Source organism: Typha latifolia, chromosome 3, assembly GCF_019914945.1.
Source record: "Typha latifolia isolate L0001 chromosome 3, TyphaL0001v2, whole genome shotgun sequence".
Taxonomy (NCBI): Eukaryota; Viridiplantae; Streptophyta; class Magnoliopsida; order Poales; family Typhaceae; genus Typha; species Typha latifolia.
This window is the reverse complement of record NC_133088.1, coordinates 896,317-922,189: the sequence shown is the minus strand read 5'-3', so window position 1 is coordinate 922,189 and position 25,873 is coordinate 896,317. Positions and strand designations below refer to the sequence as shown.

At 40.8% G+C, this 25,873-nt stretch overlaps 5 protein-coding genes across 5 annotated transcripts; 1 reads left to right on the top strand and 4 right to left on the bottom strand.

Annotated features, from left to right (window-relative positions):
- Positions 1-4,411: 4,411 nt before the first annotated feature.
- Positions 4,412-8,767, bottom strand: LOC140783345 (putative disease resistance protein RGA3). Its single transcript, XM_073130216.1, has 2 exons — positions 5,031-8,767; positions 4,412-4,707 (listed from the first exon to the last, which is right to left on the bottom strand). The coding sequence occupies exon 1, from the start codon at positions 8,699-8,701 to the stop codon at positions 5,051-5,053; it is 3,651 nt and encodes a 1,216-aa protein (XP_072986317.1). The 5' UTR covers positions 8,702-8,767; the 3' UTR covers positions 4,412-4,707; positions 5,031-5,050.
- A 971-nt stretch (positions 8,768-9,738) lies between these two features.
- On the bottom strand, positions 9,739-11,853 carry LOC140784695 (metacaspase-4-like). The gene is made up of 2 exons (XM_073132223.1): positions 11,434-11,853; positions 9,739-10,793 (listed from the first exon to the last, which is right to left on the bottom strand). The coding sequence occupies exons 1-2, from the start codon at positions 11,777-11,779 to the stop codon at positions 9,904-9,906; spliced, it is 1,236 nt and encodes a 411-aa protein (XP_072988324.1). The 5' UTR covers positions 11,780-11,853; the 3' UTR covers positions 9,739-9,903.
- A 694-nt stretch (positions 11,854-12,547) lies between these two features.
- Positions 12,548-14,487, bottom strand: LOC140784725 (dof zinc finger protein DOF4.7-like). Its single transcript, XM_073132256.1, has 2 exons — positions 13,278-14,487; positions 12,548-13,011 (listed from the first exon to the last, which is right to left on the bottom strand). The coding sequence occupies exon 1, from the start codon at positions 14,064-14,066 to the stop codon at positions 13,290-13,292; it is 777 nt and encodes a 258-aa protein (XP_072988357.1). The 5' UTR covers positions 14,067-14,487; the 3' UTR covers positions 12,548-13,011; positions 13,278-13,289.
- Positions 14,488-15,596: 1,109 nt separating this feature from the next.
- Positions 15,597-17,713, bottom strand: LOC140783223 (uncharacterized). Its single transcript, XM_073130017.1, has 5 exons — positions 17,065-17,713; positions 16,924-16,981; positions 16,745-16,828; positions 16,516-16,651; positions 15,597-16,419 (listed from the first exon to the last, which is right to left on the bottom strand). The coding sequence occupies exons 1-5, from the start codon at positions 17,621-17,623 to the stop codon at positions 16,144-16,146; spliced, it is 1,113 nt and encodes a 370-aa protein (XP_072986118.1). The 5' UTR covers positions 17,624-17,713; the 3' UTR covers positions 15,597-16,143.
- A 4,050-nt stretch (positions 17,714-21,763) lies between these two features.
- LOC140784327 (galactan beta-1,4-galactosyltransferase GALS3) lies at positions 21,764-24,418 on the top strand. The gene is made up of 2 exons (XM_073131659.1): positions 21,764-23,074; positions 23,796-24,418. The coding sequence occupies exons 1-2, from the start codon at positions 21,972-21,974 to the stop codon at positions 24,139-24,141; spliced, it is 1,449 nt and encodes a 482-aa protein (XP_072987760.1). The 5' UTR covers positions 21,764-21,971; the 3' UTR covers positions 24,142-24,418.
- Positions 24,419-25,873: the final 1,455 nt, after the last annotated feature.

Here is a 25,873-nt window from a genome sequence, read left to right as displayed (position 1 = left end):
TGTTGCAATGAGGAGTCCTCCTTCTCATCCCCACAATGCGTACAAACAACAGCAACAACTTCTTAGCCCTGACCATTGCCTATCTTAATATAATTAGAGTAGTTACACCTGCGTCCTTTTGCATTAAAGTTGACACGGATTGATGGATATCATTAGAAATTCAGAGGCGTCTTAGGTGAATGTGGACCAAGGAAATGTTATCCTATCTATCATACACAGAAAAGTCAGAATTGTTTACGTTTCTCTTCCGAGCCTGTCCTAGTGCTGCTAGGGTTCCGTTTCAACTTTTCTTCTTCTTTTCAAAGCTTCTCTCGTCGTCGTCAATATTATTCGCTTCTTCACTCTGCTAACTCGAATAGTTAGGAGAGAGGAGGGGTCTTCTGTTTCTCCAAGTCTCTTTTTCTTTCCCTCTTTCTCCAACTCATTTCTCTATTAAACCTCCTTCTCCACTCTTTGTCTAAATCTAGCAGTCGCCCCTCCCTCTCCCCTTCTGCCACCATGTCCCTAAAAGCAGCAAGCTCATTCCTCCTCCACCCTCCTCTGCCCTCTTCCTAAGCACTTGGCTCTGGTGTCCATCCAAATTTAGTGTTTTCTTCTCCACTATCGCCATTGGGTCTAGTCGGCTCCATCTAAGCTCTGATTCGCTCCTTTTTCACCAGGTCTATCCACTGCCTCCAGTGAAATACCCAACACCGGATCTGTACGTGGGAAGTATTCACATGGTGCTCGCGAGGGCGGTGGTTAATATTTTCGCAGAGTATTAAAATCATAATTGGTTTAACCAAAATATAAGTCTAACAAGAAAATTAATCAACATTAAACAAAGTTCACAAAAGCCTAAAAAATTACACGTCCATACAATATAAAATATCAATCATTCGCACGAAGGAGCGACCATTCAACTAAACAAGTAAACATAAATAATTACTAATTAAACAATTACTTTATGATAAGCCTGCATTCCTCCGATATATTTGTAACATATTTTTCACTAAAATGTAGTAAGCATAAATGCTCAAGAAGTGTAATTCACAATAGTCTAAATATAATGTAAATATAACAATAGTATATTTCATATTGAAGAAATATTATAGTAAATTGTAATATAAATAAATGATTAAAAAAATTCATAAGTAATTTGTTGTTAATTTATCAGCTATTGAATAATCATATCTTATTCTACTATGTAATTACTTATGATATAATAGGCTCACCCAGGTTATAAACCAATTCTCAACTATTATATCATAAGCTTACATAGAGCGATCACATAACATGCTACGAGTTTACGAAGAAACAAAAAACACAACTAGGAGAGAATAGATAACTAGCGACAATATCATCTGTATATGTGTTGACAATATTACACATGATCGATTGTCTATTGCCATCAAATTAAAGATCATAGTTGTAAGCACATAAGCCCTATCTCTATATCATCGCACGTAATGAAATCAGAAGCAAGCAGCTCAAATCATTACATGTAGTGGAATAAGGAGCACGTAGCTCAAATCATCGCATGCAGCTCAAAAAAACGTCTCAACCCTACGACGTCTGGTACCACTAGGTCTATAATCAATTCCTCACATATATAAGTTTTTTATTTATATTGTCGTATCATGTTCATTATAATCACAGCACGCAAGATTCTATCATGCATGAATCTTGACATAAAAAATATAGTAAGCACATACAATAAATTATAATAGTGTGTAAATACTATGCATGCCACAATATATTAATATTATTATAACACTCACCACATTATGCTAAAGTCTACATTATTCCTAGACTGTGAAAGATTTATTGCCTCGAAAGTATACTGCAATAAGCTCTCCTCAAAATATCGATCTCCTCTTATGTCTTGTGATCCTCTCCTATGCTAACAGATTCACCAAATAATGAAATAATCTAGCATAAGCAAATATAGCTATCTCGACCTAACTAATTATTTAGGCTACACGTTACCACTACCAATTTGGGTAGGTTTAGATTAAGTGTCCACTAATAATTTTAGTGCTTATGATAATCTAAAATGTTATTTAATGTTGGTACTCTTAATATAATATCTATATTAGATTGTTATTCTATTAATCTAGTTTAGTTAAGTACAATTAATGAGTTACCAAAAACTGTGAAAGATACAAAAATTTCTACAACCATTAGAAATTAGATAGGATAATTTTCTAATGTCTAATGAAGATGATTGTCATACCACTTTTTAAGTAATTAATATCTGCTGACTTAAATGATCAATTGTTAAAAATATAACTGTAAGAAAAATATGAACAAATTATAAAACTATAAGACTTTAATCATTAAAAAAAGATCAAGTGGGCTGAAGGCCAACTCGCAGCCCATAGAAACAAAATGGTAAGTGGCTGCAGACTGGCCTGCAGCCCACAAGAAAAACAAATAACAAGTGGGTTTCGGGCCAAACTGCAGCCCATAAAGTAATAAGGAAAGAGTGGGCTGCAGGCCAGCCCACGGCCCACTAGAAGAAAGAATATAGTGGGCTGCGGGTTGGTCCGCAGCTAACAAAAAATAAGGATTAGAGTACACTGTAAGTTGGCCCGCAGCCCAGAAAGAAAAAAGAGTGGGCTGCAGGTTGGCCCGCAGCCCACAATGAAGAAATAAATATTGCCCGATTATGAGATCGCATACAAGAAAAACTTTGAGAAAAAGATACTAACAAACCATTCATCCTAGGAGGAAAAAGCTTGAGATTGGCTCCAACAAGTAGAGGGGGAGGGGCTCAAGAGAAACTTATAGATGCAATGGACTAGTTGGCCGATCGAGCCACTCACCTTGTCGGCAGCCATGGCGAGAATCCGGACAGGCAAACGAACCATGAGGGCCCTTGCAAAAGTAGGTTGATCATCCACATGGTGAAGCTCTCTAGAGAAGCATGGCAATTGGCACCTTCTTACCAAGGTCGTCGGCCGACAAATCTTTTCGATGAAGATAAAATACAAAAATAAGAAATTATGACTAAATAAATGGTTAAGGTGGATTGGCTGGATTTCTCTGTGATGCTCCGACGATGAACATAGCACGTCGAACACTTCGGCTAAGAAGAAAACCAAAAACAGAAGAGGTTGGGGAAGAAAGTAGACATGGAAATAAAAGAGAAAAGAAGAAGAGATTTGAGGGGAGTTTTAAATAGGTGAGAGTTAGGGGAGATGGATCGCGATCCAACTACCTAGGTTGCGGTGAAAACGGCGTCGTCGCACACTCTCATATAGGGTTCGATGATTTCAAGAGATGAGCCTACTGATGACTCTTCCCCTTCTCATTTGAACTCAGGATAGATATAAGGAAAATTGTTGCATGCCTTCATATAGCATGGGAGATAATTACTACCCTAATTTCCAACTAGGATAAGATTACTACCCTAACTTCAATCTTGGTGAAATGTATAATGCCAACTAAGATAAGATTAGCAGCTGAGACATCAAACATATGCTTCATTTTGTACACGATTGCATAACAATACATTTGCGCCAGTGCATAAATAGAGATAGAAGTTGTTGTCTTTCCTAGGAATGTCTACATGTGCCTGTAGTTTATCTAATTTGTTTGTTCTCTTTTTTGTTGGTTGGTTGCCGGTAGTAATAATCGACGTTCACATAGATGATTCTCTCTGTAGCTCGATAGAGCTGCCGGACGTTGTGCCCTTTCCGAATGGATCGATTCTTGGGTTGTGATTTATTTTGTTTGTGCTATTTGAGTTTTAATACAACGTATTTCATTCTTGTGTTGTTAATGGTCACTCTGTCTCTCTCTAATTTAAATGTTATCAGTGAAGGCGGGGTGGAGCAAGAGCGAGTATGTGGCGAGAAGGGATGGGGGTAGTACATGGAGTCAATTTTGAATACATAAAATTGGTTCATAGATAGTGCCAAATTTGAATTAAGATCAGATCGGTATTAGGACAACTGACATAGTACATTGCCCTTAGCCCAGATGCAACCCCACCAGGATGACATAAATAAAGATGCACGACAAAAAGTATACGATATATATAACCTCGTTCTCTGTTCAGCTCCTGCCCAAGTATATAATTAGCATAAAAGAAGCTAATCCATGAACATTGTTGGATTAGAGCTGATTCAGCTGAACAATGATGAGCAGAAAGCTCATCTCCTTTAAGCTAACTTATGACATATCAAAAGTTTCTACTTTCTACTACGTGAATGTTGCACCTCACGTAGTTCATATCTTAATCTCGATTCAGGCAACCATGTACATAAATGGATCAGACTGGCTATAAAAGATCCACCCACTTAATTCAACACAAATAACTCAGCAAGATAAGCCAGGGGATTTTTCTTTTTGTAAAAAATTCTCAGTGAAAAAAGACCAAAATGTGAGGGTTAAACTTCTAAACCGATAAAAAAAAGGAAGCATATACAGCAAAAACAGAAGGTCGCTAGTTTCTCAAATAGTTTATGTATAAGATCACAAGATGGAATACCAGGCCTGCAACAAAACCAAGACCACGACATAGCACTCTCTAATTAAAACACTAATGGAAGAATACTATACATCAGAGAATGAGAATGAGAAAAGGAAAACAAAATATCGTAAGTGCCATATGAGTAAGTTTCATCTCCTCCATTAATTCAGCGTTTGCATGAGCAACAAGCCCCTGCACCGGCCATCCAAAGTAGTATAGTGGTTCGAGATCTTCCGAATTTGTTTACTCTGGAACAATGAAAGAATCGAAGTTAGTTAATTATTAACATCTAACAAGTCAAGTCCTATTAGAAAGACAACAAACAACTATAACTGGGATCAATACACAGAATTTGACCAAGTAGGGATAGAAGAAGACGTTTGCAAATAAAAGCAGTAGGAGTCTAGGAGAGAGTACATAATCACAGACAGCTCTATATTACAAAAAGAGAAATATAAAGTAAAGATATCCAATTAGCTTAACTTTTAGACATTGGCTGTCTAGATAGTTCAATTCGTCATCAAATGCAGTAGTGGGAAATGACAGTAAGGAATGGTGGTCTGAGACTTACCCCATGAAATCAACCAACTCCTAGCGCAGGTTCATCAGTGCTTTGTACTTTTCCAATTGCTCTGTCAACATCGGATGGCAATTACTGAACTTTAAGGAAAGGAGGGATGTGGGCAAGCCCTCCGCCGGCAGCGACTGGATCTCAGGACAAGAATTTATTCCCAAATTTTCAAGGGAAGTCATGCTATGCAATTCTGCCGGTAGGGACTGAAGATTTAAGCAACGCACAAACAGTAGCCGATTGAGTGATTTGAGGCTTCGCAACCATTCATGTCCCTCTCCAGTAAACATCACGTGCTCGGGAGAATTACATATTATGAGTTGTCGGAGTGAGAGGGGTGGACTTCTCAAAAATGACAGTTTTAGGACAGCCGTGTTTTCGATGGACAAAAAATGGAGCGATGACATGCCTTCAGATCTCCCCTGAACTTCGCCGCTAGGCACCAATGGGTCTGATTCTATTAACTTTGGACACTTGCGGATATCCAATGATTTTAGGGATTGGAGAACTTGTATCCCTTCTAAAGATCTCATATTTTCACATTCCCTAATTACCAAATATTCAAGTGCTGTCAGGTGCCGCCACACAAGGGATGCTACGTGTGGACACCTACGTATTGTCAAGTCGGTTAGAGCTGTGAGGTTAACTAGGCAATTGGGTAGTGACTTGCCGAGATCGCCACAGTTATCCAACTCTAATATTTTGATGGAGATTGGTAAGAGCATTTCCTTCGGGCAGTTGAGCTTGGGATAATCCGCTATTTCCAATATCTCCAGAGAGATGATATCCTTAAACCTTTCCACCGGGATCGTCACGAGTTCTTCACAATCCCTGATGTGTATTGACTTGAGTGTCCGATGCAGGCAGTGTGGCGGCAGCCACTCTTCAAGACTTGTCAGGTTTGCACACTGTTGGATGTGTATCTTAGAGAGGGATGACCCTTGTTTATTTGTCCTGTCTTCATCAGTTGAACTTTGGGATCCATCCCACAATCTTGAAAGTGCATCCCATCTCATACCGACCAATGCCAATTCACTAATGGAAGAAGCGAGGAAAGAGATCTCAATATGTGGGCAATTTTTCACAGCGAGACAGCTTAAGGAAGTGAGCAATGGTATCTGCATGAGCTGTGGACAATCTTTAATATTAAGATTGCGTAAGAAATTGAGTGATGGTATCTCCATGAGTTGTGGACAGTTTTTTATAGTAAGACTGCTTAAGGGAGAGAGTGATGGGATCTCTGTGAGTTGCGGGCAATATTCTAGAGTGAGACTGCTTAAGTAAGGCAGCATCTGCGTCTGCATCCAATGTGAAAGTTTGGCACCTCTGTAGCCTCGAATTTCCAGCCGTTTGAGATTCGGATGTGGCTGGAGTTCTTCAAGCACCCCCTCGACCTCAAGATCTAAGTTGCCGATCTCTGATCTACTACTTTCTTTACAATAAGACCATTGTAGGATCAACTCATCCAGGTACTCCTTGTTGTTTAGCTTGGCTTGACGAGCATCTTCCTTGTTCTCAATGTTCTCAAGACTCCTGATCGACAAGCTTCCACGGAGCTGCTTCATGTCCTTTAGTTCTTCAATCATATGCCCACGCTGTTTTAGGACCTCAAATTCCTTCAAATTTTGAAGAGAAGTTAGCTTCCCAATATTCGTTATCTTGGAAACTATCATTGAATCTGATAAAATAAGGCACCGCAAATTAATTAGGTTGCTGAAGCCTTCAGGAAAGCACGCTATTGGACATTCCTCTAAGCCCAAAAATAGTAAGTTATGAAGACGACACACTGCCTCAGGTAACTTTGTAACACGTGTACGAGATATGTCAAGGTACCGAAGATGTTTTAAGTTGCCAATACTCTCGGGCAGCTCTTCGATCTTACAATAAGATACTTCAAAATACCGGATACTTGTGAGTCTGTTGAACCAGAACTTAAGTGGGGGACCCCAGTCAGGCTTAAAGGAAGCCACGATGAGAAGTGACTGCAGTTTGTTGAAGTTGCCTATCTCCGTTAACTTGCTCGGTTCTATGGCCTCATTATTTATTGCCAGATGACGGGTAGTAGTCACGATTTCTTTTCGAAGATTTTCATTTTGTATAGTAAAACATTCACTTTGTGAAACAGATTGTGACAGGTCGTGAATCAAATCATGCATAACATATCGATCATGAAATATATGAGATGGCTGAAGGAAGGACCTGCTCAACAACTCGTTGAAGTAGCTAGTTCCTATATCTTCCAGTACCATGTTTCCTTGAGGTAAAATGTAGCCTTGTGCCAACCAAAGATAGATCAAATCAGGAATGGAAATAAGATCGTCTTTGGGAAACATAGAGCAAATTCGGAAACATCGTTTGAGATGCGCCGGCAGATACTGATAGCTCAATCGCAGGGCCGGTAAGATATCATATTCCTTTTGTGGCAGTTCCCACATTTCGCTGTTCATTATAGTCCTCCAGTGACTTGGATTCATGTCTTGGTACAGCAGGCCACCCAAAGTTTTTGCCGCTAGGGGAAATCCATTCAACTTGGCAGCAATCATCTCACCAATGGCTTTTAACTCTGGGTAGTCTTCTGGCTTCTCCAAACCAAATGCACATGTCTTGAAGCACTCCCAGTAAGCATCTTTTGGCAAGCCCTTGAGAACTATTGGCTCCATCGTGCCCGTTATATCGGCGACCTTTTGGGACCGAGTGGTCAGCAAGATCATGCTCCCTTGAAGCCCAGATCTCAGTGGTGCAACCAGTCTCTTCCATTCCTCGCTTTCCTCATTCCACACATCATCAAGAATGAGCAAGAACCTCCTTGACATCACCTTCTCCTTTAGAATCATTTGAAGGGAATTCAAGTTCCTGGTATCAGGCTGCTTTCCTATCATTTCTGTAGTTATCCTTGTAACATCAAAGTAGTTGGACACACAAACCCACATTTTGGGCTCAAAGTGATCCTTTACCCTCTGATCGTTGTACACAAGCTGCGCCAAGGTAGTCTTCCCCACCCCTCCAATCCCAACCAGAGGCAAAACTGACACGTTTTCCGTCTTTCTTCTCTTAGTAGGAGGAACAGACACACTACTGCTTGATCCAGATCCATCACCTGAGTTCAGCAAAAGCTTGATCACCTTCTCTCGTTCCTCGTCTCGCCCAAACACTTCCGATTCGATAAGGAAGGAGCTCGTCTCTCGTCTCACTGACATGCCGTACTGCTTCGATTCATCATCTAAATGTAACAATTTAATCACGGCTTCCATCTCAGCAGCAATATCATCTAGCCTCCCTTTCACATCCCTCACTTTCTCTGTAGCACCGCTGATAAAATTTCTTGCTAAATCTCTCACACTGTTGGTAGCACTGCTTATAGCATTTATTGCAACATTTAGAGAGGAAGGAAGGGTTCGACTTGCCTCACTTTGTTCGCCCTCGATCTTATGCTGCAGATCCTGGTAGTCGAAATCATCGAGCAGGTCGCCGGCGTCGTAAGCAGCGTCCTTGAGTTGCGTGAGTAGCTCGGCGAGGTCCTTGTGCTTCCAGCTCCAGCACTCGGCTTTGTCAATTAGGGTGCGGATCCTCGGCAGAGTAGTCCGCAGCTTACGGATGTCGCCCTTGAGAGCAAGGTGCTGACTCAGCTCGTCGGCGGCACCGGAACCCAACTTGGATAGGATCCAGTCCATTGTTGCAATGAGGAGTCCTCCTTCTCACCACACAATGCGTACAAAGAGAAAGAACAACTTCTTAGCCCTGATTCCCTGACCATTGTCTAATGCAAGTCTTCGGGGAATCGTAACATAAAAAAAATTAAAAAAAGAAAAAAAACCATTGGCTATCGTATTGGTTCGCGCACCAAGAAGAATATAATTACAGTAGTTACACCTGCTCTCTTTTGCCTTTTGCACGAGAGCTGACATGGATTGATAAATAATATTAGAAAATCAGAGGCGTCTTAGGTGTATTTGGACAAGGAGAAGTTGTTCGATCTATCATCACTCGAAAAGTCTGAGATCAGGTGCAAATTATGCAAAAAGATATAGGTGCGGCTCCTCCTAGTTGTTGAGCGACACGTCAACGATGCGAAATTAGTGAGCAAGCTGCCAAGCTACTCATACGTTAGAAGTTTTAGTTAAAATATTATTATCTAAAATGTGTCGACTTCCTAGATTTTGAATATATATAAATATATGTAATAAATCAAGTAATGTTAGTAAAATAGCAGTTTTATCTCTTTGATAAGGATACTTTGGGCGGGCTGCGTCAGTGGACGGGGGAGAGAGAGGCCGAGGACGGGTTTGTGGAACCGAACCGGACTGTGGGCTGAGCTTATGGGCAGGTGTGTAGGCCGGGCCGAACAGAACCCAAGTTCTCACAGGGAATGAGTGGGGAAATGTAGACTGATTTCAACTATGTTAATCCATGATCTCTTCATGAATTGATGGTTTTGATGAATGATTTTATGCTTTTCTCGTAATTTTATACCAGCTCTGATCATTAACTGGTGAATTGTGATTTGTATTTCTCATAAGAAAACTAGTGCGAGTCTTTCTTTCTGATATTATCCTGTCTCTCTTCTGAGCTGATTATATAACAAAATGCCACTTTCTTTTCTTTTTCAGATATACATCATGTAAGATCATCTGATCATATACTCCTGTAGAAGCATATCAAATGTGTAATATGGATTGACTAAAATTCAGGATGAAACCACAAATCACTGTCAGGAAACCAACTCCTACAAATTGGTCTCAAAGGAATTATTAATCAACGAAGCAGTAGCTAATTGCGAAAGAAAAGGGAAAGGGAACTTCAAATCATATTCCTCACCAGAGGGAAAAAAAAGGTAAGGAAAGGAAACAAACATTAGTAAGAGATATATCCTCTCTCAGCAGACAAAAGAAACATCAACATGTTCATCGCTGCAGTAAAGACCAGGCCTCTGTGAAAATCCTTGCTTCGCCAACATCTTCCTAGCCCTTAATACAAGTCCCTTGTTACTTATCTCACCGTCAGACTCTGCAAGAATTGTTTGGATTGCATTGCTAAGAGCACCATATGCCCCCCCTGGACCGTTTGCATCAGCAGAAGTTTGGTCTGTCTGGCAACCACTGATAAGAATGCCACTGTCCAGAATTACCCTCTTTTTCGCTCCAGCATAAACCTCTTGCTTGCTGTGGACTTTTGCTTCCAGTGCCGGCTTCACATAGCCTTCATCATTCTCCTCCAGTTTATGCTTCAGGAATTCTTGTGCCAGGCCACCAATTATCCCCATAAAGCCACCTCCACCCTCACCGTCGTTCCCCTCTTTAAGCTTGCCGAAGAGGACTTTCATGAACCTCTTTATTTTCGGGCTAGCATCGTCGCCAAACATGTCAAAAAGGGTCGGCCTAATCTTGCCTACATCGATGTCTTCCTTTCCAGTCTTCTGTTTCAGAATCTCAATCAGTGTGGGGAGCGGGAGAGAGCGATTTTTTACGTGACTTCTTCCAGTTTGCCCCACGCCATCATCTACCTCATCTGCTTGATCGTGACGATGGTGGTGATGGCTTTCGTGAGCGAGACGGATCCCTCGGGACTCAAATGCACAATGAGCAGCCAGATTTAATAAGGATTTGAAATCGAAGCCGGAATCAGAACCTTCATCCTGCCGCTTGGTGCTCTCACCAATCTGCTCCTTTGATCGATCAAGCAGGCCGCCGCTGTGGCAGGAATCTGAGACAATGGTGATCCGGCAGCCACGAGGAACTTTGTCCACAAACTCTCTGAAGTCATCATCTGTGCAAAATCAACGCATTCCACTTCATTGTAACAACTACAGGTACATTCTTTCTGCTCACTATTTAACGTGCTTGATCATACGTTCATGACATCGAACATAAACCAACGAATCTATAGCAGAAAATGCTGAGCAAAAAGAATGCAAAGTTGAGGTAACAAGCAGAACTGTCAAATGCTAATCCAGAAAGGGCCTAAGATGTCATGGACCATTTCACTCTTAGAAGTCCAACTCTGTTGTTAAATCTAAAATTAAAATCTAAATTTTCTGAGAATTAAATTAATGCATAGGATTATATGAAGAGTAACAGATCTGGGATACTCGTGAATTGAATTCCAATGATCGATATGAAAAAAGGAAGCCCAATGCACGAGGTTCAGTTTGGTGCAATTCCTACCCTATTCCAGAGAACAGAATGAAATAGACTATATGTCACCTTTATCCCATTTCAATTTCACATCGAATTCGATTCAATAAGTTAGCACTGAATCAATTCAATTATATAAGATTTGGTTCCAATTTATGAAAAATAAACTTAATTCTGTCCTAACTAAAACAATTAAAAACAAACAACTAAATGTAATCAGACAAAATTTTGTTTCACTCCAAGAAGTAAACGGATGGAGAACACCGTTTTACCAGTGATAAGATTCATGTCGCAAGGGACGATGCACTCGTCGTAACCGGTGTCGTCCTCCTCGCCGGTCTCGGCGGGGAGGCGGGTGCCGTGGCCGCTGTAGTGGACGAAGAGGTAGTCGCCTTCGTCGGCGGAGGCGATGAGATCAGCGACGGCTTTGCGGATGTTAGCGCCGGTGGGCTGGGTGTAGGAGTCATCAGTGTCGACGAGGACGGCGACGTCTTCGTCGGCGAAGCCGTACCGCTCGATCAGGCAGTGGCGCATCCGCTTGACGTCGTTGATGCAGCCACGTAGCTCGGCTTTCGTGCCGGGGTAGTTACACCCAATCAACAACGCCTTCTTCCCCATCTCTCCCCAATCGCCGCGAGGAGATCCGAAAACTTCTATTTCTTTTCTTTTTGTTTGGAACGGAAGGAATGGATTTGGTCGTCGAAACGGCAATGGATGGTTGGTTATATATATATATATGGCAGATAGTTTTTTGTTGGAAAATATGCATATAAAACCCAACTATTTATATTTTTATGATTTTATTCACTGTGTCGCTTAGTGATGTACTGATGTACCCATGTAGCAATGTGAGACTTAATAAAAAAATATATAATTATTACAGGGGTTGAATAGAAAAAATATTATGACGTAGCATTACGTAGAATCTGAAAGAGCGGTTAGTGGTCAGTTAGGCCAGATTCATTTGTTTACCGTCCTAATAGGGGGAATTATTGGATACGTTGCGTTAGTGGTCTAAATGTTACGATTTATTTGGACCCCACTTATAATTGGCCATTAATGGGCTTAGTTTGAAATGAAAAATAAATAAATAAATAAAAATTACGTTTAAAAGACCGTTCGAGATGTGAAGGATATCACGTATGGACCATCAAGGGGCTTTTCTTCTTAATCTATTCAAAAGAAAAAGTTTGTCCTGCATGGATAATGGATAATATACTTCTTGGCTACTGTGCTGAATAGGCCATTTATGTCACGCATTACAACCGTATTAATTAGATGATCATCAATAGCTATAATTATTAATTAGAGAAGTATCACTAACATATGAGTTGATAATTTGACATTGTAGAGATCAGCCAAGTAAAATACATATGTATATAAATATATAAAAGCACAGACAATTTAATCATCTCTATCTTGTTTGAGATACACTTCTAGTGATCAAGAAACAAAAAGCAAAAGAAAGGATAAGGAAGAGAAAAGTTGCCTCCGCTTAACTTAGACCGATGTCCAACTGGATCTTTGCCCAAGAACAAAAGAAAGAGAGAAAAATTCCAAACAAAGGGACTCACCATCTCTCTCTCTCTCTCTCTCTCTCTCATTGATTGGAACTCTGACAGTTCTGCAGCTCATTACCTTTTCAAGTCATCTCTTACCAGAACACAGCAAATCATGCTGCCCTGCAACTAATTATTATGGAAAGCCCTACCAAGTGCTACGTTGAGAGAGAAATAACTTCTCGCAGGTCTACCGTACGTTAATTAATGCATGTTGTCCTAGTACGTAGCTTCAGATCAGAGAGGAGTTACGTTGATAGGTGTGGGATCGATCTTGAGGTCAGAATGAACCTATAACAAATCAAAATACGTAGCCTTTAATCCACAAAGATCCATTATAATGGAATCATAAACCATTAAAAAAACATATTACGTACAATCGGAGGAAAATTACGTATAAATCATAGGGAAACGCAACACAAAACTTACAGATAGGAATTCATCTTAATACTAATGAGATATTTCTTCACCTTTGGGAGAAGAGAAGCCAAGACGCAAGAAAGAGAAAAATAAAAACAAGTTCTGGAAGAAGGGAAGATTTTGATCGAGAAACATACTTTTCTCTTCCCTTAGGGCAGTATGGTGAACTGTGGCATGTCAATCCAACCTGGGAGTCCATTCCAGTTGCTCAAGTTGTTGTCATTGTTGCTGCTGTTGTTGTTGTTGTCATTGTTGCTTGTGATAGTTGCAGTAGAGGCTATGTTTGGTACGAAGCAAGAACTCTCAAGAAACCATGCAGGCGTAATCCCACATGCTTGTGATTTTGAGTTCTCTTGCACATCAAAAGAAACGGGCTCATGGTGACCTTCCAAGAGCAAAGGGGTTGTGAGATAAGTATTCACACCACTACCACTCTCCTTGTTGTTTGGAGCTTCCTCTCCAAAGTACATAGCCAACCTCTGCTGCTGTAGCTTCCAGTGCAGGTCTTGGTTTATCGAGCTCAAGGACTCAATAGAAGACGCCACGGTACTACGCGCATTGCCGTCTATAACCGCAGGACTAATCGGATAACTTATCAAGCCTATCGAGGAAGAGGAGATGCACTGGCCGTTGGTCGCAAAATCCCCGTTAAAGAAATTAGGGAGGCGCGAGGAAGGCGATGACGTTTTCGACTTCTTGTTCTTGCGACAGCCTCCGCCGACAGGGACGTTTCGAAGAACGCCGCCTTTAGTCCAATACCGGCGGCAAGCCTTGCAGAAGTGACGCGGCTGAGAGAGGCTGTAGTTGTTGTAGTAGCAGAATTTAGTGTTAGGCGAGTCACAGCGTGGGCAGTTGATGCCATGCTCCGGTGGGATAGCAGTCCTGGAGGTATTCTTTCGATCACCAGATGATGATGGTGATGCCATCAGTTAGTCCTTCTTCTTCTTCTGCTTGTCTAGGATGTTCTAAGAGGATGTGGGAGTTGAGATAGAGAGGAAGGGAGTAGATAATTGGATGGTTTGGGTTAGTTTTCCTATGGAGGAGGGAAGGTAGCAAGAGAGCTGGAAGAGGGGCTATTCAATGGTGTCATGCATGGGATTGAGAGGTAAAAGGGACGTTTTTCGGTTGCTGCTTGTGATTGCCATCAAAGTTGGTCGAGAGGGAAATTAATTGGAAATCAATCAATCAATAAATAGTGTGTACAGATGAGATGTCTTGGACTTAGTTCAATTAAAATATAGAAGACTTTATTATATACACAGGGCATCGTTTTAATGGTCTAGGAGTAAGTAGCTAGGAGAAAGAGAAGGGATCTTAGTCTTAGATGCCAAAATAAGATCGAACAGTACTGGGAAGAGGAAGGGAAGAGTGGACAGTGGTCACAGTAAAAGCAGACGCGTCTGTGATATATGGATCTCGCAATTAACGTATAAAACGACAATTGGTGATCAGGGTGATGATGTGTGCTGGGGTCATGCGTACAGATGCCAAATGACTCCTCCACACAATAACGGTATTCAAATCTCTTATTAAATTTATGTTGAGAGGATTGGGTTAGTCTAAATAACGCATCTCTGACACTAAGGTAAATATGTATGACGGCGTTGACGTGCTGTGATTGTGAGTGAAGCCGCCATCACCTCGTGATTCTTCTTCTACCACCTGCATGCCATTGCCAGCCTCAGAGGGGAAACGAGCGTTGTGTGTGTGTGTTGTTAGATCTCCTCGGGTAAGCCTAGATTAACTGACAGCTGTTGCTTCGCTAAGCCCGCGGCATAAAGAATGTGACCCCATCGCCTCAACACTCGAACCGCCTTCCCATGCCTGCCACCTCCCTCCCTCCCTCCCTTCCTTCCTTCTTCCATCTTGTGACTTTCCTCCATGCCTCATTCTCCGAATCATCTTAATTTGTTCCTCAATTTGCTTGTCGCTGGATGTATTAATTAATTATCTCATGCACCGAGGATTAAGTGCTATAGCTATAGCTACAGCATATAATATGCGGTCGTCGGGCCGTATCAGGCCCATCTTTCGAACTGGACTTGGGCCACAATCGGACTAACTTCGCATCGATCCAAATCTATATCCGAGTTTTGTCATATCCGAATAATGGTCAATGTGTATCTGCATCCGAATAGTCAATGCTAATATTAAGTGGCAGAATAATATCTCAATTAATATTTGCATATTATTTGTCTATAGATTTTATAATTATGTTACAAGTTTTTGTAGATACAGAAAATGAATGCTGCCGAATATAATGTAACTATATATATATATATATATATATATGGTCAAGCATTATAGCATTATATAAGATAGCAATGAATGTGAAGCATGTGGCCACTACGCATGTTGTTGCAGGCCATTATAACCCAGAATGCAATATGGCATATGTTAACACCACATCCAGACTCATGTAACGTGTATATATTAGTTCGCAAGAAATTTCGTGGTTTAACAAAGAACAAAGTTTTCTTCAATACATAACCAATATAAGCAAATAACAATTATTGGTTACAAGAAGTAGAGCAAAAGGAAAAGTCAGGGCACATGGAGAGATTCTTGTACAGATGTTACAACGAAAAAGAAGAATGAGAAAAGTAGATAGTATATAACTATCTGTTAAGCAAGCAACTTGACAATTGTGTAAAATCCACACTAACTCCCACTTGTGCTTATATGAAGGGAGAAAGAAAGCACCAAACCTAAAACAACATGGTGTACAAAGAAAGATAAGGGTAGGAAGCCAAATATTGAATGGGTCCATATTGACACTATATATATATATATATATATATATATATATTCTTCTCCTTCAGTTTGTCACATGGACAAAGGTAGATGCTCTGACACTGGCACATGCACTTGCCTGCCAAACCACATGCTCTCTAAATGCAATTCCCCCGTCCAAAATTACAACAAGGACTATACACTTAGCATTATAGCTAGACTAGTCATAGTATTAGGAGTTTTTTTTTTTTTTTTAATATAATTTGGTGGTTAGATTAGGGGGAAGGAGGTGGGATTAGTTATTGGGAGGAGGTGGCGAGGGCAGGAGACGAGGTGGTCGTTGGTGAGGCCGGCGGCTTGCATGAAGGAGTGGATGACTGTGGGGCCGACGAAGCGGAAGCCGCGGCGAACCATGTCTTTGCTGATGGACTCGGACTTGGAAGTCTTCACGGGGATTTTTCTACTAAACTTGTAATTAGGGGAAAGAGGCTTGTGATTAACGAATGCCCAGAGGTACTTGGCCAAGGAACCCAACTCTCGCCTCACCTGTCACATGCATCAGTTGCATACATGATTAGTTTAATTAAGCACTCTAGGAAGACAATTAATGGGTATGAGGTAGAGAGATTAGTTTTAAGTTACCTCAAGAATTCGATTAGCATTGTCGACGATCCCCCTAATTTTCACCAACTCCAATCCGTATTCCGCGCTAATCCACGCCATTTGCCTCTCCGAGAACTGGGCGACACCTTCAGCGTCAAATCCAGCAAAGGCTGCCCTGAAACCACACACAGATGATAGGAAAAGAACAAAATTTTCAGACAACTTACTCTATCGGATAGGAAGACCGATCAAAATTTATCGAACCTACCTGTAGTCGTTTCGTTTCTTCAGGATGGTAGTCCAATCCGACCCAACTTGTGCACCTGTTAATACTAGCAATTCAAACAGCATCCTGCCAAAATAGATCAGAGTTCTCTTAACACTTAGCCTCCAAATTTTAGATAGAACTGGAGAGAGAAGAGAGAGAGAGCTATATGACAAACTCACTTGTCATCATGTACGGGCACTCCCCACTCGTTATCGTGGTATGCGACGTAGAGAGGATCTATTAAAAGAATTTGAAGTCATATAGACGTAATATGAATAACACCAATAAGCTTATAAGCTTAAGCATCTAAGAAAAGGTACCAGAATTGGATGTTATGAAGCTGCATCTCTTCTCTTCTTGATTAGTCGTCGTCGCGTTGATGAAAGAATGCAATGGCACCACCTTCCCTTCGAGCTTTGACGCGGCCCTCCCGTAATGCGCAATCCTCATCTTCCTCTGCGCTTGCATAAGACTAGCATGCTCTCTCTGCCTCGCCGCGATGCTCCCCGGAGTCCTATCTCTCGAAAACAGGGACGATTCGGTCGAAATTTCGATCATTTTATTCGACTTCTTTCTGACCACCGGAGCCGGCTTCGTCGCCGGTTTCGGCGTCACCGGCTTGTCAGTGCTAGAATTCAAGAAATTCGCCTCATGGCTTCGCTTCAGAGGGGTCCTAGTCTCATTATCATCGAGATCGTTAGTGCTACAAAAGGAGGTGGGTAAGGAGAGAGATTTATGCAGGGATTTCTTCATCGGCCGACCGGCTTCTAGCGTCACGACGACTCGGTTGCTAGCCGGCTGTAGGACCGCCCTGCCGTCGATCTGCCTCACCGCGGCGAGGCCGACGGCGTGGCATGTTTTGAACTTGGAGTTGCACATTGTTGTTGTTCTTGATAGCAAAAATCAACAAGGTGTGGTAGAAGAAACTGCGAATGTAATACTTGAAGATGAGATAGAGAAAGGAGGGAGAGGGTATATATATATATATATATAGAGAGAGAGAGAGAGAGAGAGAGAGAGAGAGAGAGAGAGAGAGAGAGAGAGAGAGAGAGAGAGAGAGAGAGAGAGAGAGAGAGAGAGAGAGAGAGAGGAGGGGGGAAGGTGGTGGGGAAGGTAAGGGGGTACGGGGAGTGCAGTTTTAGAACATGGAGGGGTTGGGGGTCTGCCCCTTTAGTTGTGGTTCCAAATGTTGGACACGAAGTTAGAAAGGGACATTAGCTCAATCTATCGCACAAAAGGTTCCGAAATCCGATTAAGATGGTAAGTAATGGATCTTAAGATTTCTACTACTTTATTAGATGGCGGCATACTATGATTTAGTTGCGGCCTCTCTCTAACATTGAACAAAGTCACGGATGGTTTGTATTGATGTTTTCAACTACTAGCATAAATGATTGGAGTCCAAGAAAGTAGCAAGGATTTATACAATGGTAGGTCAGGGGAAAAGTTTAGCTTATCAACGTGTTATGGTTAAATTTAGTTCTATATATTTTTTTTGGGAGAGTTAACTTTGTTTAGAAACTTTATTTTATATCACTAGCTCGTCAGAACTTTTGGCTAAAGTGCCCTACGTACAAGGTTAATGAACATCACATGAATAAAAATAGAAATTTATTCAGAGAAAATATTCAGGGTAACTTAGTAATTAAAAAAATAAAATCTAGAGATATAAAGTGATTTTTTTTATTCAAATCAGTAATAATTTCTAAGATAACTTTGTATGAGCACGGCGATAAAACATATATAACCTTACAACTTTTTTGTTGTTGTTGAGGTTATCCTATCTTCGTGGATCTGGCAGTACTTTGGTCCCTATATCGGATGCCAACTTGAGACGATCTCGTATAGCAAGTGGAGTGGTGGGGAAGAAAAGGTCAGGGGGCCGGGAAAGAATCCATTATCCCTTCCCCCCCACCCCACTTCTCTCTACGCCATAGCTGGCAGGAATCTGCACTCATTTCCTTCCACCATGACCTTCTTCCCATCTAAAAGATTCACATCTCTTTGGGTCCATCGATCAAATCAAAATGGTAACTTTTGGTTATGTCCTCTTAGATTTTCTCTCATATTATTGCACTGCCGGCATCTCTCAATGGAAGGAAGATGCACTAAGCGATATGGCCCTAGTTGTGTTCATAAAGAACTTAATTGCTAGATTTTGTTTACTTAACTCTTGGGAATGGCTAATGGAAAGATAGGGGGACGGTGTACAAGATCTTTGAATGGTTATCTGAATTAATGTAGAATGCAATGAAGCTAACCATGTACCGTAATAGGTATTAATGCCCACTGGGAGGTGCAAGTTGGGATAGTGACAATATATATTTCTAAGAAGCAGCACAACCTCCCATGCATGATCGCCTCCTTGCTGGCTAAGCACGTACATCGTGTACCTTCTACGGTAGTACGTATAGGTCACCATCTTCTAATTAAAATGGTGACATAAGCGATCGAGTCAACAACGATATACGCAGCAAGCTTCTCGTGAACTTTTTAGTTAGCACAAAATTACTCTTTCTCATCAACCTTTCTTTTTTTTCTTTTAAAAGAGAAACCAATGGCCACATATTTTATTTATTGATAGTTTGATATATAAACGAAGGAAAAATATAGAGCGACAACAACTTAACTATAACCGTAAGCATCACAATAAAGAAAATAAGATATCAAATTTAGGATATAGATACAATACAGCAAGAAATATAACTCTAGTAAATACACAGATATAAAAGACCTAAGATTAACTCTGACATAATCCGACAGTTGAAGAGAGGAGCTACCCGATACTACTGTATATCCATCTCATGCCAGAGATATACCTCTTCAGAAGTTGCAGAGCTGAGGCCCTACATACCGAATAGTATGCCATGGGATTAGGAAACCATGCCCCTTTTAACACCTGTAGCAAGATTCTTATCTTATTCATACTATGCCATATCTGTTTGAGATAAATAATTGGCAAATACTTCAATGCACCTTTAAAAATTATAATCTTAATCCAACGGCTATAATAGCCAGTTTTCATACCTGGTACCGGTTTCCCGGTACCGGTTCCAAAACCACATTACGTAAGAAAAAGAGTATATCAATTAAGAAGATTAATTACGTGTGCCTAACTTTCCAATTTTCTTGTTATACTCTTGAAGATCTTAACTATTAGATCTTCATCATAGTGATTGATAAGTACGGAAGAAGCGCTCTACACGTTTTTTCCGTTAAGATTTCTCTCTTAAATATAATTATGCCTTAATTATAGGAGATATTATTTAATATTAAATAATTTAAATTTGATTGTTTGGAGATAAACTTTAATTTAAATATAATTCTCTATCTCTATCTATTAAAATTTAATTTAAATCAATCTTAAATTAATGGGAGATATATGTAAATAATAAAAAATAATTAAAAAGATAAAATGTAATTAAAATTTCATCAAGTTAATTATAAAAGACATCAATACCCTTATTTTAATATATATACATTACTCTCAGTTAATGATATATATGTCTTTTACTTAATAAAATATTAAGATAATATAATTGTTAAAAAATAATGTGCAAGATTATATATTTACCTGCTAAACCGATAATATCTTTCATTCCTATTATACCCTTAAAGATCTTAACCGTTAGATCTTCATCAAATTGATTGATAAAGAATTAATTCGATTGCATGGAAGAAACCCTCTAAATAATTATATCAGCTTGCAGTACTTGCAATAATTCTATCGAAAATATATAACAGTTATGACAATATCAACATCTTCTTTTGTTCACCTTCCAACATATCAATTTCAACTAACTACCGTTGAGGCATAGAGTAACATGGGATGTGTCCAATATCTCAATTATTAGATGCCAATCGAGAGGAAAGCATTGCAGGACCTAAGAACCCACTTGTTTCTGCCACAAAGTCCCAATTGTTGGTTAATCCTAACTCCGTATGGAGTTGAAGAAAGAATGCCATCTATTGCCTGATCACTTGTCCTCTCGACGATGACCAATGGGCTGCCACATGAACTATGTCCTACTATTTGTGCAAGAAAGTTTTGATGTGCTACATTTAAACAGAAAATATTCTTATCACAATGTCCGTCAATGTATGATTTTCTTGTGTCATGAAATCCAATATATCTTTCAGAAAGGTCCGTTCGCAGCCAATAAGGATATATAATTTCAGGCAATTTTCTGAGATACAGAAATTCTAAGTGCTGAAACATATACATACATACATATTCTAAGTGTCATGAAATCCAATGTATGATTTTCTTGTGTCATTCTCTCTCTCTCTCAAAAAAAATAACATTTATCATTCTATAGTAACAAATTCAAGTGACTTAAAACAGAGAGAACTACATAGTTCTGAATTAAGTGCTGAAACATATACATACATACATACATACATACATACATACATACATACATGCAGATAGATAGGTAGATAAGTGTACATTGTATATATGTGCATGTAATATATTCACATGAATATTTTGGGATCTCTCTTCGTATCAAGAAGCTTAATTTAACATGCATGGATTAATTAACAGGGCCTCATCAAAAAGGCGTCATACGGGGCCCGGCTCGGAAGTCAAGCCCCATTTGTCCATTAGCAGGCCTTTACGAGGATAGAAAGAAGGAACGCGTGCCACCAAAAGGGCCCAATAAGAAAAGCCCACGTCTTGTAAGGGGCCGAGGCCAGAGAACAGATTTGTCCTTTTCGTGCATGCCTTCTCCATCGCCAACCACCCGGTCCACCAAAAGTCAGAAAAGAACAGCTGTCAACATCAAACTTCATTGTTTTCGTCCACGTGCCGCACAGGGAGCAGCGGAATCAAACGCACCGTCACCATACACGTCTGTGCATCGAACCACCGCTCGAAGAAATCCAGAAGCCTCGCCGCACGCAAACATGACGGTCGCCAAAGGCAGTGGGACCGCTTTCTCGTCTCTTCCTCTCTCCACGCGTCGTACCATCGCTATTGACCTTTATACCCTTCTCCTTCCCCTTCCCCTTCCCCTTCTCCTCCTTTCCTTTTCTATTCTATCTTTGGGACACCATAACACTCGCCTACTTATAAAACTCATTCCCCTTTCCTTCCACTACCCAAAGTAAGGATCTCTTTCCCCTCTCTAAGAATCTCTAACAAGTGCTCTCTTTAAAGTAAAGCACCTTCTCCTCCTCCTCATCCTCCGCTTTCACTTTTCCTCCGACGACCATTCGAGCTCCAATGGCAAAGGAGAAGGAGAAAGAGAGGAATGTGGTCGTCGGCGTGATCTGGAACTGCGCGGACATGAAGCTCCTCCTCACCTCCCTCTTCTTCATCTGCACTCTCGCCACCATCATCCAATTCCTCCCCTCCATCGCCGGCATCCAGTCCTCCCACATCCGCTCCTGCCTCACCCAGCTCTCTTCCGAGCCTCCCCCTCTCCCTCGTCGAGAGGAGACCACCGCCGACTCCGTCGTCAAGCGGGTCTTCAACCCTGTCGGCTCCGGCGCGTACCTTTTCATTCTCATGGGCGCTTATCGCGGCGGGCCCAACTCCTTCGCCGCCATCGGCCTCGCTTCCAAGCCCCTCCATGTCTTCGCGAAGCCGTCCTTCCAATGCGAGTGGATCCCCCACGATTCCACCACCAACAACGCCTCCATCACCAGCTCTGCTTACAAGATCCTCCCCGACTGGGGCTACGGCCGGGTCTACACCGTTGTCGTCGTGAACTGTACTTTCCCAGTCGACGTCGGCGCCGACGGCTCCGGCGGGCGTCTCATGGTCCACGCCACCACCGGCGGCGGAGCCGATAGGGAGATGGACTTGACAGAGAGTTTTCTAGCGATAGAAGAGGCGCCGGGGAAGGTGAACTCTTCTCTCTTCACGGCGCCGCCCAAGTACGACTATTTATACTGCGGCTCTTCGCTCTACGGCAATCTTAGCCCGCAGAGAGTGAGGGAGTGGATAGCATACCACGCCAAGTTATTCGGAAATAAGTCCCATTTCGTCATCCACGACGCCGGCGGCGTCCACGAGGGAGTCATGGAGGTGCTCCGGCCGTGGATGGAGAAGGGCATCGTGACGCTCCAAGACATCATGGAGCAGGAGAGGTTTGATGGGTACTACCATAACCAGTTTTTGGTCGTCAATGACTGCTTACATCGCTATCGATTCATGGCGAAGTGGATTTTCTTCTTTGATGTCGACGAGTTCATCTACGTTGAGCCGAAGAATACGCTGGATTCCTTGCTTGCTTCCTTCTCGGATTACACCCAGTTCACTATCCAGCAGATGCCCATGTCCAGCAAGTTATGCCGATCCGATGATGTCGGAAAAAACTCAAGGTATGTTGCTTATTCTCCTCGCAATCTCAGTTTTACTTGTGTTAGAATTTTAGAGGATTAAAGGGTTAACTACATCTACATCCTGATAGACGATAAATATCGAATAACCATTCTACTTTTCCCTAAAACGAGAGTACAACGCCCATTGAAACGCCTGAAATTAATCACGAAATAAATTAAACGGTTTGTTAGAAACATTTAGGAGGTTTTAAATGTGCCAATTAATTTAGTTGTAATTCCCTCAATTAATATGATACGAAAACAGGAGGTTCGGAGTTTGGATCCCACATAATTTATTTGTCATAAGAATTCTCCAACACCAGTTAGTTTAAATTTATTTATCAATTAAAAAATATATAAGGGAAACCGTAGGTATTAAAAAGATTAAAACTTAAGTTTCTAGAGAAGATGGGTCAAATTAAGAACTAGCAATTATTAGTTTATTATTCAGTGAACGCTTGTGTTAGCGTCTAGTGGTGGTGGAAGAACTGCTGCTGCTGCTATGACGTGATGTTTATTTTACTAAAGTGTCACCTACTAATAATAGCTTGTCACCAAATACGACCTGAGACCAAGACATTTGTCTATCCCGAGAATTTTTTTCGTTGCTTCCTTCCACCCGAGAATTATTCCCTTACGCATGTGAACTAATTAATGACCCCCCCCAAAATCCAAATGCCTTTGAGTTTGTGTACTGATTCCATCTCTTTGCAATGCGTAGGATGTGGGGATTCGAGAAATTGGTGTACAGGGATGTGAAGAGGGGGATCCGGAGGGATCGCAAATATGCAATCCAGCCACGAAACGCGTTTGCCACTGGGGTGCACATGTCGCAGAATATTGCAGGCAAAAGCCTACACAAAACGGATGGCAGGATCAAGTACTTCCACTACCATGGGACCATCGCCAACCGCAGAGAGCCATGCGGAGAATTCTCCAATGCCACCGAGTTGGCATTTGATCGAACACCTTACCTGCTCGACGACACGCTCCGGCGGCTCGCCGGGTCGATCAAGAGGTTCGAGCTCAAGACGATCGGACGCAGGCTGACGCACACTCGCCAATAATCTTGACCGTGCCAACCACCAGTTTGGCGGGCTTAATTGATTCTTATTTTTTCCTACCATCTAATAAATTTTTCGGTGTATAAATAATTTATACCAACTTGTATTTCTTGTTCGTGTGTATAATGAGAATGATGAGGACCATACTCTTTGTGTGATTTTCCAGCGGTGGAGATGCATGCGAGGATACGAGATGATCGAGCCACCGTGTCAGGGTTAAGAGAGTGGGTGCATGTAAAATGATATGAGGAATTGAAAGCCACCGCGTCATTAACAGTGACATAATGGAATGTTGTAGCCTGTGTCGTTGGCAGTGGCCCACCATGGCCGTAAGCTATCTTCGCATGATCATGATTACATTAGATTGATAAGGAATCCAATTTTAGTTCTAATGGTACACGGCTGTGATTTATGGAGTAGAAGTCTTTGGGTTTGGTAGGTCGAACAGTATATGACTAATCAATCATCTTTAGATATGTACGAGTCAAATGAAATCTACGGTTAAAGAAAGAATTACATTTAGACTCCTTAAATTATTACTTATTTTTATATAGATTTTTTTATTTATATTTTTTGTGATCCATCTCACGCCTAGAAATTGTCGACTACTCTTTTACCATTAATCTCTTTTAAAATAAAGGTAGCATAGCCTTCGGATTATTTAAAATTGATCAAATGATATTATTATTATTTTTATAATTGTAATGGAAAAATTAGATGGAGAACTAATCGTAAGAGACTTTTGAGAAGTTTACATAGTTGAATAGGGTTAATATAATATGGAAAATAAATGGGGAGTCTGTGAAAATAGGAAGTAGTTTTAAAGGGTCTTTGATATAATTATGTTATTTTTAATGCGCTTATTGCAAAGAGAAATTAAGCGTAAGAAGTAAGATTCATTTCGACGTAATTGAACACCAAAATCTGATTAGCTACTCTTATTTTTCAACCTTAAATATGGCACCTTAATTAGATTTAAGTAAATTATAAATTTAGTTATAAAAACAAGGAGACGAGAGAAGAGAGTGACTGAAATAATACTTAGACCTTTTCTTTTTCCTAGTAAATATGTAATAGCCAGATAGAAATTAGAAAATTGAGTTTAGATACACCTATTTTACATTAAACATGTGTTTGAATTCAAAACTAATTCAGTATTCATCAAACTAAATTTTTTTTTTTGAAAAAAAAAAAACTTAAACTCGATCTAAACGCAACGCTGACTGTTTAGCACTATGCTTTAATTAATATTAACTTATCATTTACTTTAAAGTTTAGAGCTTATAGAGATCCATTTGCATCGTCCTGAAGAGCCGTGTGAAAAAGGCAGACATTTATGCACCGCTGGCAAAATTAAGTTTTTTTTTTTATAAAAGAAAGAAATCCACCGACAAGGTTGATTGATTACCAAAAGAGGAAACCGGTGTGATGATGCAAAGCCCCATTGGTGCATCGACCACGAAGACGTCTGGAACAGACTGGCAGTTCAGTTCATAGGCGCCCACCCCCACCACGAGTGCAAGTCTGGCTCACCACCGGCCAGCAGCGATCTAGGCTTATCGAGTATTCAGTTCATAGATTCTTATTACGTTGTTGCCTTGTTGGCTTTCGCCAAATAGTAGATATTTATTGAAATTACCTTCTCTTATTTGCTTTATTAAGCTTGTAAAAATCTAAGTAAATGATATATTTTGACCTTCTTTTTTTTCTTGAAAAAAAATGCAAGTCTGAATAA